This window comes from Rhinolophus sinicus, linkage group LG15 (assembly GCF_036562045.2).
Source record: "Rhinolophus sinicus isolate RSC01 linkage group LG15, ASM3656204v1, whole genome shotgun sequence".
Taxonomy (NCBI): domain Eukaryota; kingdom Metazoa; phylum Chordata; class Mammalia; order Chiroptera; family Rhinolophidae; genus Rhinolophus; species Rhinolophus sinicus.
Window position 1 is genome coordinate 3477013 of NC_133764.1, and position 12409 is coordinate 3489421.

Here is a 12409-nt window from a genome sequence, read left to right on the forward strand (position 1 = left end):
TGTTCCCATACGTTATAGGATATTTAGCATTGTCTGTGGCCTCTACGCACTACATACCAGTAGCACTCCACCCCTCCCCCAAATTATGATAATCAAAAAAGTCTCCGTTTAACTAATAAAAAAAGTCTCCGTTGGAGAACAACTGCTCTAAGGTAACTATTAATCTCAAGAAGACAAATGTAATTATAACAAAATTCAAATTTATTAGCTTTAGGTATATATTAAATGACACACAAATACCATCACAGATGATAAATTTGGAAATATCTAGCACCTGCAACTCTCTCTAGACCAACACTCACCAGTTTTAAATACGCTTTCTCAAGGCACTCTATACCAGAGTCTACCAAGAACAGGCAGGCTAAGTGACTTGTACATAAATAATACTGAAAGCCAAGGGAGCAAAATTATCTTATGGCAAATACTTACTAGTATCCTATTACATGAGGCACTTACCTTTTCAGGGCTAATTTTAAAGGCTGGTATTTAAAATGTCTGTAGACCCCAAGAGTTAAGTTTTGCAAAGTTTTATTAAAATATTTGACTTCATGTTGGCTTAACTGCTAAGAATAAATTAACCTATCAACAGTTTGCCAGAAAAAAAAATTAATTTAAAACTCTCACATTTCCATATTATTTTATTCTAAGTGTATAGCTAGAAGTAATTAATTCCTCAAACATATGCTGAGTATGTTCTGTGTGCCAGGCACTTGCTATACACTAAGAAAACAATGAAGAAGATTGCTTTTCCTTGAGTAGGAGGAAAATGGGTCTTGAAAGGCTTCGCAGAGAAAATTATACTGGAGTTGGGTCTTGAAGTACAAGTATACCAGATAGACAAGAGACAGACAAGAAACACAAGACATGGGGACACCTGAAGGCAGGGGCAACAACATGGGGGTAAAGGTTAATAACAACTTCCAGTGAATATTCAAAATCTGTTCTGGCAGAATATCACTAAGAAAGAAGTATCGGGCCAGGGAAGTAGGCATGTAAGCACTGATTAAAAGTTTGGGCTATTCTGTACAAAGTGGGAAGTCATCAAAAGGTTGCATTTGGAGAATCACGTCAGGGGACTCAAATATGAAGGATAGATTACAAAGAAAAAAGACTGAAGGAAGGAAACTCATTATCTATGAGAAAGATAAGAGTTCAAATTAAGCTACTTCTGAAGGAGGAAGAGAGAAGCAATTGATCAGACCAATATTTAGGAAGTCAGACTGATGCTCTTCGCTGATTAGCTAAATCTACAATGGCAGGCACATAGAAACAGATAATTCCCACTGGCCCAGGTGACTAGAGATTGCTGGCATTAACTATACTCTCTACTGTCAATCCCTTTCTTTCTTCTGGTGTCACATTAACATACAAATCATTCAAGCAAAATATAAACAAGATGGTTTTGAAAACTAAAGTCCACACACTCCCTTTCCTATATGTATTACAATTCTGAAATGAGAGCTTTTATAAATACTTTTGGAACCCAAAACTGGGAAAGGAACAGCAAATTGAACTATTAAAACAGTCCAGAGAAGAGTCTGTTTAGAGACTAAATGAATGTTAGTCTGAAGTTTGAATATTATGCAAGGCACCTTTTTCTCTCGGAAGCCAATTTAATAATTAACAGTCACATTTGGAGAGTTTTCTTCCTCCCACTAACTTTCTAAATAAAAGAAAGATGCCTTACACAAAATAATGGCCCCTGTCTCTTAAGCCACATTTGGCTTAACTCCCAACCAGTGTAGACTGCTGCCAAACAAGGAACAAGAAGTGTACGGTTGTCATCATCTCTGCCTATGGTGTCAGAACAGATAAGGTCATTCATTACAGAAAGCTCAAGAAGCAGTGAAGACCTTACAAAAGGCAGCATGGTGAGGCAGAAAAGCATTGAAAAGTTAGTCGTGAGAAAGCCTGTAGCCTAGGCCCAGCTGTACTCTCATCACTTCCCATCCATGAACCTCCGCTACAATTCTATGACTACACAAATACAACCAGAGCAGCTGACTAGTAGCAGGGTATACAAAAATAATATATTTTTTAAAAGATGATTCCTACAGTACTGTGAGTTGAAAATAATCCTCATTGTAATTCTAATAATAAAACAGATTTCAAATTTGGTGGTGGTTCTGTTTTTCACAGACCACACAACAAACTGAGTATGTAAATGCTAAAATGGAAAAAAGGGGTCTGAATGAAGTTTTCAGTTTAGTTGATGGGCATTGAGAAACATTTACTATACTAATGAATATATATATATATATATATATATATATACAAAAATTAAACACAAATTAAATTCTCTATCAGAGCTTGTTCAATAGTTTTCAGTCCTCACATCCTAGTCAGGCAACCACAGAATTCATTAATGCTGCAACTATTTATTAGGCCTGTAAAAAAGGACTAACAATCAATTAATAAATATCATTGAATTCAGTTTATTTGAAAATTAACTCATACTAAGAAAGAATTCAAGACTTCATTTTACAGGATTCTTTTCCATTGTTACCAGTTCTAATCCCTTTTTACTTTATCCCTGAGGTCCCAAACTGGCCCCGAAGCCCATTAGCCCACAAAGGTATTTTATTTTTCTAGAGTGTTTTTTAAAAAGCAGGAAATTTCACATAAAATTCCAAGTTCCTGGGCCAGCCCAGTGGCTCAGGTGGTTAGAGCTCCATGCTCCTAACTCCGAAGGCTGCCGGTTCGATTCCCACATGGGCCAGTGGGCTCTCAACCACAAGGTTGCCAGTTCGACTCCTCAAGTCCCACAAGGGATGGTGGGCTCCGCCCCCTGCAACTAAGATTGAACACAGCACCTTGAGCTGAGCTGCCTCCCGGATGGCTCAGTTGGTTGGAGCACATCCTCTCAACCACAAAGTTGTCAGTTCAATTCCTTGACTCCCGCAAGGGATGGTGGGCAGCGCCCCCTGCAACTAAGATTGAACACGGCACCTTGAGCTGAGCTGCCGCTGAGCTCCCGGATGGTTCAGTTGGTTGGAGCGCATCCTCTCAACCAAAAGGTTGCCAGTTCGATTCTTCGATTCCCACAAGGGATGGTGGGCTGTGCCCCTGCAACTAGCAACGGCAACTGGACCTGGAGCTGAGCTGCGCCCTCCACAACTAAGACTGAAAGGACAACAACTTGAAGCTGAACGGTACCCTCCACAACTAAGATTGAAAGGACAACTTGATTTGGAAAAAAGTCCTGGAAGTACACACTGTTCCCCAATAAAGTCCTGTTAAAAAAAAAAAAAAAAATTCCAAGTTCCTGGCTTCTCTTAAATAAGGGAGCACCTGTGAACCCAGGGCCACATCTCTGCCCCAAAGCACTGCCACTCTAGCTATACCATGAGGCAGTCCACGTCACTCACTTCTCTTCCTGATCCCTTTATAGAATCCACCCTCACTGGATGGATCTTCCTGTACATGACTCTGCCCAGTCAATAAATTGGACTAATTTTTAACTCAGCCAGGAAAATAATATTAATTGCCCATATTACCTGCATGACACCTATCTTAAGTATTATGTATCTGATGATTTTCAGTTATCTATTTATATACAAACATGTATGTCTGAGTCCAAGATCATTCCTATAATTTATTCATTGATTAATTCAGTTGCTTTTCTTGAGGCCAATTTCCTTTAGGATCTGGGCTAATATAAAGTTATAGGCTACTTGTGTAAGATGTACTGATTCTGATGAGTCTACTCACTAATCACAAAATCAAATAAATTGAATCAACAATTCCAACTTCTACCTTGTGACCATGTTTAGCTAACAAGCCTATTTTCTCCCCTAGTACTTAAAGCATAATATTCTTTTTCTGGACTGGAGACTTCTGAAGCCCAGTGTTAAGCAGCGCCATTGGAAAGTTTTCTTTATATTAAGGTGAAGTCAGTTTCCTTTTGACTGCTAGTTCCTGCACTGGATTAAAAAAAATAGATATGACATCACAAAATTATTCACAGAACTGAGGCCTGGACACTTTTTAAAGTATAAAGAAAGAAATTGTTTTAAGAAATCTAAAAATAGCCAAGTTTACCTAAAGGCCAATGGCCTCACACTTTATAACTAAGATTCAAATCAAACCCCAGCTATTAATTCTGAAGCTGAAAATGTATGACATTTCCACATCCAATGACCAATCTCTACTAGAATGGTACCAGTATTTGGCATTAAATGTCCCTTATAAAGTGAAAAACTACAGAATGGCTGTTGTGTATTATTTGCTACAAACTTGCTTGCCAATATTTATATAATAGGAGAGAGACTCAGCTGATAAAATTATACTCATTAAATATTTATACACTATAACATTTAAATGAAATAGTAAATAATTTAAGACACACCTGTCAACTTTTCTTCAATTTATAAGGAAAAACCACCAAGTTTCAGTCAAAGTTAAAGGACATTTAAAATTATAACAGAAATCACGTTTTAATACAATTAACATTACAACGGAACACACTGATAACTACAAGAGGCACAGTCGAGGAGTTTTAAAGACCTGTGCCATAAGACACAACATGTGCTTACCCGATTCTCATCATAAATAATTTGGACAATACTGCGGTGTTTCTGCTCCACGGGAGGAGGGGACACAGGCTTTTCAGGCTCAGGAGGTTTAGCTGCTTCTTCTTCGAGCTGTTGCTAAGAGACCCAAAAGGAAGAGTCAGGAGGCATCTGTTGCAAGTCACCCCCACCAGTAATTAATCGCCTGAGATAACACATGCTACTGAGCAATGCTTTGCTGATTTCTATAGGGTAATCATTTACTCTACTAGGATCTAATAGACTCAAGGGCTCTAACAAATCCAATCATTTATTTTGACTAATAACTAAACAACATAAATCATCATTAGATAAATAAATCCTTTATATAATAAGGAAAACTAAACATGTGAAGGTACCCCATATACCTCTATCATCATGACCTTGTGTGGCACTAGAAAACACTTTTATACATTATAGATACACAGCATGTGTTAATGTCTGGTGGGGGAAGAGTATGGGAGAACTGCCTTTAAATATTAATCCTTAACTCAGCATAGCACCATGCACCTCCCCGTTACTCCCCCCCAACAAACTATATTTTGTAGTCAACAGGCACTGGCAAAATCACAAGAATATGGACAGCTTGTGTGTGCAATTACAGAGCTGAACTCTGTATTACTCTGCCTACATTTGCACCTTAGGGTCACCTTTTACAAGTAGTGTGATCTAGGGACCCTTTCTAAGTCCTCACCTCAATCTTGAGCAAGAATATAAACCACTCACATGTAAAGAAGGGATAGTGATCCTATCTATCACGTAGTTTTTTGAAGACTGAACAACTCAAAAGCACATTACAACTATAAATCTTCAGTAAATATTACCTACTATTATTACTGAAGTAAGCAGGGACTTTGTCTGCTTGGTTCACTGCTTTTTTTCCCCCACCTAAACCAGTGATACCCAGTAAACGCTCAACAAAAAGCCATAAAAATATAGTGTAAGTTCATTGCCTAAGATGATAACAAAGACATTAGGTGAAGATGTTACATCTACTAAAAGCCTAGAATAAAAAATTATCCATACTACTAAGTAAGACTAACAGTCAAGGCTCCTATTAATATAACTCAGAGCACACCCAAATGAAAGGACAAAAATCTTCTGAGAGAGAAGCTTCGAGGACCACTTCCATTTTGGAATTAAAAGTATTCTTGGGCTGGCCCGGTGGCTCAGGTGGTTGGAGTGCCGTACTCCTATTGCTGAGGTCACTGGTTCGATTCCCACATGGGCCAGTGAGCTGCGCCCTCTACAGCTAAGATTGTGAACAACAGCTCTCCCTGGAGCTGGGCTGCCATGAGCAGCCGGAGGTTGGCATAGGCGGCCGTGAGCTACCATGGGCTGTTGAGTGCTGCTGCGGGCTGCTGTGGGCTGCCACGGGCTACCCTGTGGTCAGCGTGAGTGGCCGGGAGCCAGCGAGAGCTGCTGGGAGCCGACCAGGGACCACCATTGTCTTAGCCATGGGGTAGCACAATACACAACAGCTTGAACCAGACTTCGTGGGGAGGCAGTAGAAGGGGGGAAAAAGAAAAAAGTATTCTTGCAGTCTGCTACCTATGTAAGCAATTTTGGAGTTAGATCATTTTTATGGGAATAAGTTCTTCAACCATACACTTTCTTTCCTTTACCCAGAGGACCTTCATTTAGAATCCTTGTTAGGCAGGTGTAGAGAAAAGAATAAACAAGTTTCAGGAAATCACATTTTGTTCTTAGTACCTATGTAGGGCTATACATAATTATTGGAACAGAAAGGGTAAATCAGAAATGAAAGAGAAGTTAAAACAGACACCACAAAAATACAAAGAACTATACAGGAATATTATGAAAGGCTACATATACACCACCAAATTCAACAACCTAGAGGAAATGGACAAGTTCTTAGAAAAATATAACCTTCCTAGACTGAATCACGAAGAATGGAAAATATAAATGCATCAATCAACAGTAAGGAAACTGAAAATCATCAAAAAGTAAAAGTCCAGAACCAGATGGCTTCATTAATGAATTCTACCAAACATTCAAAGAAGATTTAATACCTAACCTTCTCAAACTCTTCCAAAAAATTGAAGAAGAGGCAATCCTCCTAACTCATTTTATGAGGCCAACACTACTCTGATACCAAAACCTGGAGAGGACAACACATAAAAGGATAATTAGAGACCAATATCTCTGATCAATATAGATGCAAAAATCCTAAACAAAGTACTAAGAAATCAAATACAACAATATATTAAAAAGATTATACATCACAATCAAGCAGGGTTAGTTCCAGAGGCACAAGGATGGTTCAACATATGCAACTCGATCAGTGTGATACACTACATTAACAAAATAAAGTAGGAAAATTTTATGAACATATCAACAGATGCAGAAAAAGCATTTGACAAGATATAATATCCATTTATGATTAAAACACTCAATAAGGGGGTGGCCAGTTAGCTCAATTGGTTAGAGTGTGATGCTGATAACACCAAGGTTGCCTGTTCAATCCCTGCATGGGCCACTGTGAGCTGCACCCTCCTTAAAAAAACAAAACAAAAAACCCACTCAATAAAATGGGTATAGAAGGAAAGTACCTCAACGTAATTAAGGCCATGTGACAAACCCTCAGCTAATATATTCAATGGTGAAAAACAGGAAGCTTTTCCTCTAAAATCAGGAACAAGACAAGGACGCCCACTCTTACCACTGTTATTCAAAATAGTACTGGAAGTTCTAGCCAGAGCAATCAGGCAAAAGAAAGAAATAAAAGGCATCCAAGTTAGGAATGAAGAAGTAAAATAGTTACTTTGTACATATGACATTATTCTGTAAGTAAAAAACCCTAAAGACTCCACCAAACAACTATTAGAAGCAATAAACAAATACAGGAAAGTTGCAGGATACAAAAATCAATATACAAAAACCCATGACATTCCTATATACTAACAAGGAATATCAGAAAAAGAAATTAAGAAAATAATTTTAGTTGCAATTGCAACAAAAAGAATAAAATACCTAGGAAGAAACTTAACAAAGGATGTGACAGACCTATACACTGAAAACTATAAGATATTATTGAAAGAAATTGAAGAAGACACAAAGAAATGGAAAGATATTCCATGTTCATGGATATTCATGGATTGGAAAATCAACATAGGTAAAATGGCTATCTTACCTAAAGTAATATAAAGATTTAATGCAATCCAAATCAAAATACCAATGGCATTTTTCAAAGAAATAGAACAAAAAAACATCAAATTTGTATGGAATGACAAAAAACCATGAGTAGCTGAAGCAATCTTGAGAAAAAAGAACAAAGCTGGAAGTATCACACTCTCGGACTTCAAATTATACTACAAAGCTACAATAATCAAAACAGTATGGTACTAGCAGAAAAACAGACACACAGACCAATGGACCAAGCTGAGGACCCAGAAATAAACCCACATGTATATGGGCAACTAACTTTTAACAAAGGAGTCAAAAACATAAAATGGAGAAAAGAAATCCTCTTCAAAAAATGGCACTGGGAAAATTGGAAAGCCACATGCAAAAGAATAAAACTAGACTGCTATTTGACACTATACACAAAAATTAACTTAAAATGAATTAAAGTCCTAAATATAAGCTCTGAAACAATAAAATACATAGAAGACAACATAGATACTAAAAATAATGATCTTGATCTAGAGAGGATTTTATGACCTTGACCCCAAAGGCAAGGGAAGTAAAAGCAAAAAATAGATGAATGGCACCATGTCACACTAAAAAGCTACAGCACAAAAAAAACTATCAACAAAACAAAAATGCAACCAACCAAATGGGAGAAGATATTTACAAACGATACTTTCCATAAGGGGCTAATATGCAAATATATAAAGAACTCATACAACTCAACAACAACAAATAAAAACAATCCTATTAAAAAATGGTCAGAGGACCCGAACAGACATTTTCCCCAAGAAAATATGCAAATGACCAACAGATACATGAAAAGATGCTCAACTTCATTAGCTATAAGTGAAATGCAAATCAAAACCACAATGAGGTATGACCTCACACTTGTTAGAATGGCAATTATCAATAAGACAAGAAGTAAATGTTGGGGGATATGGAGAAAAAGAAACCCTCATATACTACTGATAGGAATGTAAACTGGTACGCTGGTACACTGAATGACAGTATGGAGGTTCCTCCAAAAAAATTAAGAGTACAGCTAGCTACCATACGACCCAGCAATATTTCTGGGTATCTACCCAAAAAACTTGAAAACCCTTATTTGTAAAGATCTATGTATCCCAGTTCACTGTAGCACACTATACACGGCAGCCAAGACATAGAAACAACCGAAATGTCCTTCAGTGGATGACTGGATAAAGAAGGTGTGGTACATATACACAATGGAATACTATGCCGTGTAAGAAAGGATGAAATACTGCCGTTTGTGACAACGTGGATGGATCTTGGGAATATCATGCTCAGCAAAAGAAGTCAGATGGAAAAGAACGAAAATCATATGATTGTACTCATATGTGGGATATAAAATAGAAAGCAACAAACAAAACAAACGCATAGACACAGACAACAGAAGGGAAGCAGGGTGGTAGGGAGGATGAGGAGGCTAAAGGGGGTCAAATGTATGGTGACGGAGGGAGACTAGACTTTGGGTGGAGTGCACAATGCAATATACAAATGGTGTTTTATAGAATTGTACACTTGGAAGTTATATAACGTTATTAACCAATATCACCCTCCATAAATTTAATAAAAAGAAAAAAAGAATATGAGAAGCTAAATATACAACTTTTAAAAAGACAATAAACTATTTTAATGACTCCAGGGTAGTCTCATATAAAATCTAAAGAAATTCTGTTCACCAAAAAACACTATTAGGCTCAAAGACCTAAATGTAAGCACTAAAACTATAAAACTCATAAAAGAAAACATGGGTACAGGAGATGGTTCAAAAAGGCAAAAACATAGGATGGACACACTAAATCTACAGCTACGCATGGAACAATTTGCTCTGAAAAAGACTAGAAAACTAAGTGAGCAACTCCTTTGCAACAGGCAAATGAGGAAAATGCAACATCAAAGTGGGCCGCTCCAGAATGAAGAATGGAGGTGCAGAGAGCTCATGGATGGAGTGAGAAGGCCACATGGTGCCAAAAGAGAGCAGGTTATCGGGTGCTTTGTTGGAAAGGCTGAGAAGCACAAGAGCCAAGAAGCTGAACACAGAGAAAATTAATGGGTCAAACACCTGGAGACATTAAGGAGGGAAAACGGGCAAAATAAGGACACACAGGTGTAAACAGAAGATAATTTTAGACATCAAAATTTTAATGATACCTGGAAAAATAAAGCTTGTGCCTACCAAAAAAGGAAAACACAGATATAAATCTTTGTAACCTTGGATTATGCAATGGATTCTTAGATAGGACAAAAAAGCACAAGAAATACAAGATAAATTCGACTTCATCACAATTAAAAACTTTTGGCGATGGTGTGACTCTGTCCTGCTCAGCTATTCTCTGCAACAGTGGTCCGTTTGTCTCCATCCTCCTTCTCTCCCACCTAAGTACAAGCCACCACCCCATGCTATTCTCAAAATACATTCAATTCACAAATGGTTTCTGTCCACTTCTGATTTTTCCAGGCAGTTTCTGCTGTTTTCCATGCACTGGGATCACGCTGTTTTATCTATTGAGGTTTAACATTTTTTAACACCAAATAGCTGCCCTGTTCAGTATGCTCTACTTTTGGAATTTTAGTCTATTGTTTAAACTTTTTTTTTTTTTGACTCACGGCAAGTTTCTGCCCACCCCAACCAAAAAAAAAAAAAAAGTGAGAGCCATCTATATATAGAAGATTCAGTGGACATGGACATGAGCCCACTGAGGTCCCAGAACTATCTTTTCAGTTGCAAACTAAAGGGAGACAAAGATTATCACTTTAAAGCGGATAATGATGAAAATGAGCACCAGTTATCTTTAAGAATGGCCAGTTTAGGGGCTGGTGTAAAGGATGAATTTAACACTGCTGAAGGAGAGGCAATGAATTATGAAGGCAGTCCAGTTAAAATAGCACTGGCAACTTTGAAACCATCTGTACAGCCAATGGCTGTTTCCCTTAGCGGCTCTAAAATACCAGCACCACCTGTGTCTAAATGTGGTTTAGGACCTGCACGTATCAGTGGACCCACTTAGTGGCTGTGGAGAAAGATGCACAGTCAGAAGATGAAGAAGAGGAGAAGAGGAGCTCCCAAGCATATCTGGAAAGTGATCTACAGTGATCTACCCCTAGAAGTGGTAGCAAGGTTCCACAGAAAAAACTAAAACTTGACGAAGATAATGATGAAGATGACAGGAAGAGGGAAGCTGAAGAAAAAGCTCCAGTAAAGAAATCTATATAACTCTAGCCAAAAGATCACAAAAATCAAACCACAATGGAAAAGACTCTAAACCATCAACACCAAAATCAAAAAGTCATGAATCCTTCAAAAAAAGGGGGGAAAAACTCCTAAAACACCAAAAAGATCTAGTCCTTTGAAGACATTATTGAAGCAAAAATGCAGTCAAGTCTAGAAAAAGCACATGGAACAATCCTGGTAAATTAAGCCCAAAGATGGGGAGACAGAAAAAGGAGACAAGTACAGCCCATTCTGAGTATCATCAACAATCCCCACAGAAGCGGAGGGGTGGCTCAGTTGATTAGAGCGCAAGCTCTCGGCAACGGGGCTGCCAGTTCGATTCCCACATAGGCCAGTGAGCTGTGCCTCTCGCAACTAGAATGAAGTCAATGAGCTGCAGCTGAGCTCCCGGATGGCCAGATGCCTCAGTTGGTTGGAGTGCGTGCTCTCAACCACAAGGTTGCCAGTTCGACTCCAACTCCCGCAAGGGATGGTGGGCTACATCCCCCGCAACTAACAACCGCGACTGGACCTGAAGCTGAGCTGCGCCCTCCACAAATAAGATTAAAAGGACAACAACTTGACTTGGATGGAGTTGATGAGTCCTGAGAAAAACACACTACTGTTCCCCAATAAAAAAAAGTCCTGGAAATACACACTGTGCCCCAATAAAGTCTGTTCCCCTTCCCCAATGAAATCTTTTTTAAAAAAAAATCCACACCAAAATCTCTATTTAAATTTCAATCCTCTTTCCTGATCTGCCATCCATTCACACCCCCTTCCAGGCTAGAAGCAATCTCACTCTTACACACACTCTTACACACAATCTCACTCTTGGCAGCATTACTCATCACAGCCAAAAACTGAACACAATCCAAATGTCCATCAACTAATGAACGAATAAACGAAACATAGTATATCCATGCAACAAAATTGTACTCAGCCATAAAAAGGAATGAAGTACTGATACAAGATACAGCACTGGGGGGTGGGGGGTGGGAGATGAGGGTAAGGGGGATCAAATATATGGTGATGGAAGGAGAACTGACTCCAGGTGGTGAACACACAATGGGATTTATAGATGATGTAATACAGAATTGTACACCTGAAATCTATGTAATTTTACTAACAATTGTCACCCCAATAAATTTAAAAAATAAATTAAAAAAAAAAGATACAGCACCGATGAATATTTAGCATGAATATATGTTAAAAGGAATGAAACCAGAGACAAAAGGACACATATTATATGATTCTATTTATCTGACATGAGCAAAATAGGCAAATCCATATAAACAGAAAAGAGATTAGCGGTTGCCAGAGGCTGGAGGGAGGGGGAAATAAGAGTACTTTCTGATAGATATGTGGTTTCTTTTCAAAGTGATAAAAATGTTCTGGAATTATATAGTGGTGATAGTTGTACAACTTTATGAACACAATAAAAGCCACTGAATTGTACACTTTAAATGGG

At 38.2% G+C, this 12409-nt stretch overlaps 1 protein-coding gene and 1 pseudogene across 17 annotated transcripts in view; one reads left to right on the forward strand and one right to left on the reverse strand.

Annotated features, from left to right (window-relative positions):
• NCOR1 (nuclear receptor corepressor 1) overlaps positions 1-12409 on the reverse strand; it is a 169092-nt gene that overhangs the window by 106337 nt on the left and 50346 nt on the right. For all 17 annotated transcript variants that reach the window (XM_074320229.1, XM_019757395.2, XM_019757394.2 and 14 more), the window contains exon 6: positions 4536-4649. In XM_074320229.1, the coding sequence (XP_074176330.1) occupies positions 4536-4649 (114 nt within the window). The remainder of the gene's footprint in view (positions 1-4535; positions 4650-12409) is intronic.
• On the forward strand, positions 9475-11145 carry LOC109461275 (nucleophosmin; annotated as a pseudogene).